The sequence below is a fragment of the Myotis davidii genome, unplaced genomic scaffold (genome assembly GCF_000327345.1).
Source record: "Myotis davidii unplaced genomic scaffold, ASM32734v1 scaffold120, whole genome shotgun sequence".
Lineage (NCBI taxonomy): Eukaryota > Metazoa > Chordata > Mammalia > Chiroptera > Vespertilionidae > Myotis > Myotis davidii.
The window spans coordinates 3,412,765-3,415,786 of record NW_006294778.1 but is presented as its reverse complement, the minus strand read 5'-3'; the positions used below and the strand labels follow the sequence as shown (position 1 = coordinate 3,415,786).

Here is a 3,022-nt window from a genome sequence, read left to right as displayed (position 1 = left end):
GTCTCAACCTTCCTAATGCCGCGACCCTTTAATACAGTTCCTCATGTTGTGGTGACCCCCAATTTCATTGTTACAAATTGAACATAATTAAAGCATAGTGATTAATCACAAAAACAATATGTAATTATATATGTGTTTTCCGATGGTCTTAGGCGACCCCTATGAAAGGGTCGTTCGACCTCCAAAGGGGTCGCGACCCACAGGTTGAGAACCGCTGATCTAGACCATAACCAAGAGACCTTGTTATTAACTGATTTGTTATTATAATTCTATTACTATCCTCTGTCATTTATTGAGGACAATAAAGTTAACATTTGCTGAGTACTTTTGGCAGGGACCAAGCCCTTAAATGAATGAACATGTGTTAACTCATTTAATCTTCAGATAACCCATAACCTATAAAGGAGGCACTATTATTCCATTTTACAATAAGGAAACCAAGGCACTCAAAGGTTAAGTAACCTGCCCCAGGTTCCATAGCAGAGCCAGAATTTTAACTGAAACATTCCAGCTCCAGATTCCACGCTCACTGCACTAAACTTCCTCCCTTGGTTCTTCATTGATCCCACATATTTTTATTTTATTATTATTTTTTAAATATATATTTTTATTGATTTCAGAGAGGAAGGCAGAGGGAGAAAGAGATAAAAACATCAATGATGAGAGAATCATCGACCGGCTGTATCCTACTGGAGATTGAGCCAGCCACCCAGGCATGTGCCCTGACCGGGAATTGAACCGTGACCTTCTGGTTCATAGCTCAATGCTCAACCACTGAGCCACGCCAGCCGGGCAGGATCCCACATATTTTTATTGGCACCTCATATGCACTAAGAACCCTGCTTCGGTGCTGAGGTTATCAAGGCAACAACTTGAAGCCCTTACCCCTAAATGGTTCATAGTCTAGTGGAGGAGAAGGGCTAGGTAAATAAAGAGACACAATATATAATGTGTTGTGTCAGAGGTAGGCAGGGTATTGTTGGAACAGAGAAGGATGGACCCTCAACCTCACCAGGCAGGACAGGAAACTTCTTAGAAGAGGTGAAACCTGAGACCTTGAGTTGGCAGTCCCCAGTTGAGAAGGCCCTTCCTGTTCTGGTTCCACCCACCTCCACCGCCTCATCTCTCCCCTTGCCTCTCACACCTGCTGCCCACACCTGAGGCTACGGCTTCATTGTGACTTTGGGGTAATACATTCTTCTGTCCCCGGGTCTTCATCTCTTTTTCTTATTCTCTACCTGTGACCTTTTCTCAACGTGCAATCAAATAAGTCAGCTTTTCCAGGAAGCCTTTCCTACCACACCTGAATCTGGGCCTCGGGGATGTATAGCATTTATCCTACTGCATTTATTCACTTCTCTGCCTTTTCCATAAAACCGCAGGCTCCGTGAGAGCAGGGGCTGTGCCTACTGTCTGCTCCACAGCAGATGCTCTCTGTGGGCTGAGTCACACATACCTAGAATCACAGACCCTCCTCATGACCAAGGGAAGACCGGAGGAAGCCTAGATTTATGTGTAATACCTCTTACAATGGAAACATGAAAACAAAAACAAAAACAAAAACATGGTCCCTATTCCATGCGTCTTTGGACACCTGTCAACTGTGGCCGTCTCCCTTCTTAGCCGTGGAAGAGCATTTTCTTGTTTATTGGCAAAGCTGTCACATAACTGGTATCAGATTCCGACTTGCACAAGTAACATTCTTCACTTTTAAAACCCTGGAGGGTGCTGGGTTATTGCGCAAAGGTCTATTTTTCAAATGTTTCTGTGAAGTTGAACTAATTATTGCAATGGGTACAGGTGCTTTGTGGGTGAGTTCATGGAAATAGGACTGGAACTAGACTGTAACCAAGAGAACTCGTTATTAACTGATTTGTTATTATAATTCTACTAGAGGCCCATTGCATGAAGAGATTCGTGCAATAGGCCTTCCTTCCCCTGGCTGCCAGCACAGGTTTTCCTCCGGCACCCGGGAAATGATGTTATGGGAACAAAATAATGTTCTGGAAACGGCAGGGAAAGTATTTCCAATATAGGCCTTGTTAACATAAGAAACATTCAAACCTGTTTAAAAAAATAAAAAATGTGGTCCCTAGAACATACCTGTCCATTTATCTCTGTCCAAGCGCCAGGGACTTTATCATGGCCTCGGATCCAGTTATGTAAAACTTCAGCAGACTGATCCCAAGAAATCTAGGAAAGCACAAAGTACAGGCTGAACCTCTTGATGATGACAGCATCAAAGGCAACGGAAACATTTCTGTCCCTCAGAAGTAGAAGTAGGAGTGGTTGGGCTGGCTGGCTTGGAGATCTGCCTTTGGGCAAAAAAATAGTACACTGGGAACCACTCAAAGTTTGAGGGTCATGAAGTTTGACATGTGCTATTGAGTTGGTATAAATACCTCAGCATTTTCCTTTTTCTGGATACCTTCATAGGTTGCTCCTTCTTCTGGCTGGGGAATCCGAGGAGCTTTCCCATCGGCTATGAGTTGAACAGCTTCCACCTAAAGCCAGAAACGTTACCTGTGTCACAGTCCAATGGGCAACAACAGCATGATCTGTTTAACTGAAGTTTCTGCTCTACAGAATTACTGCTTATAAATCTGTCCAGAGAGTCAGACTATGATAATAACTAGCATTTCTTCAGATCTATCTATGTGCCAGGCAGTGTGGTAGTTACTTCTTGTGAAATACCCCTTGCAACTTCACACCGATCTTGCAAGGTGGATATTATTATTCCTGTCTCACAGATGAGGAAACCGAGGCTTAAAAAAGTTAAGCAGCGACCTCAAGATTACAGAGATGGCCTGTAGGTTGTCAGAAGAAAGATCTGCATCCAAGTCTATCTACTGCCAATATCAAGTCTGTACTTCCTTCTTTAAACAAATGTCAACCTCCCCTGGGAGATTCCATGGAAGTTTCAGGTATATTATTGTAAAATAAGTCATGATGGGTTATTTCGTCTCATCACGATGATTCCAGCAGTGATACATTGCTCTATGTAAGTCATTCAACTTGCTTT

At 43.1% G+C, this 3,022-nt stretch overlaps 1 protein-coding gene across 1 annotated transcript in view; it reads right to left on the bottom strand.

The window, feature by feature from the left end:
• The window catches only part of ALDH1L2 (aldehyde dehydrogenase 1 family member L2), a 62,766-nt gene that overhangs the window by 38,074 nt on the left and 21,670 nt on the right, over positions 1-3,022 (bottom strand). The window contains exons 5-6 of the mRNA XM_006769392.2: positions 2,403-2,504; positions 2,104-2,193 (exon numbers count right to left, since the gene is read on the bottom strand). Of these exons, the coding sequence (XP_006769455.1) occupies positions 2,104-2,193; positions 2,403-2,504 (192 nt within the window). The remainder of the gene's footprint in view (positions 1-2,103; positions 2,194-2,402; positions 2,505-3,022) is intronic.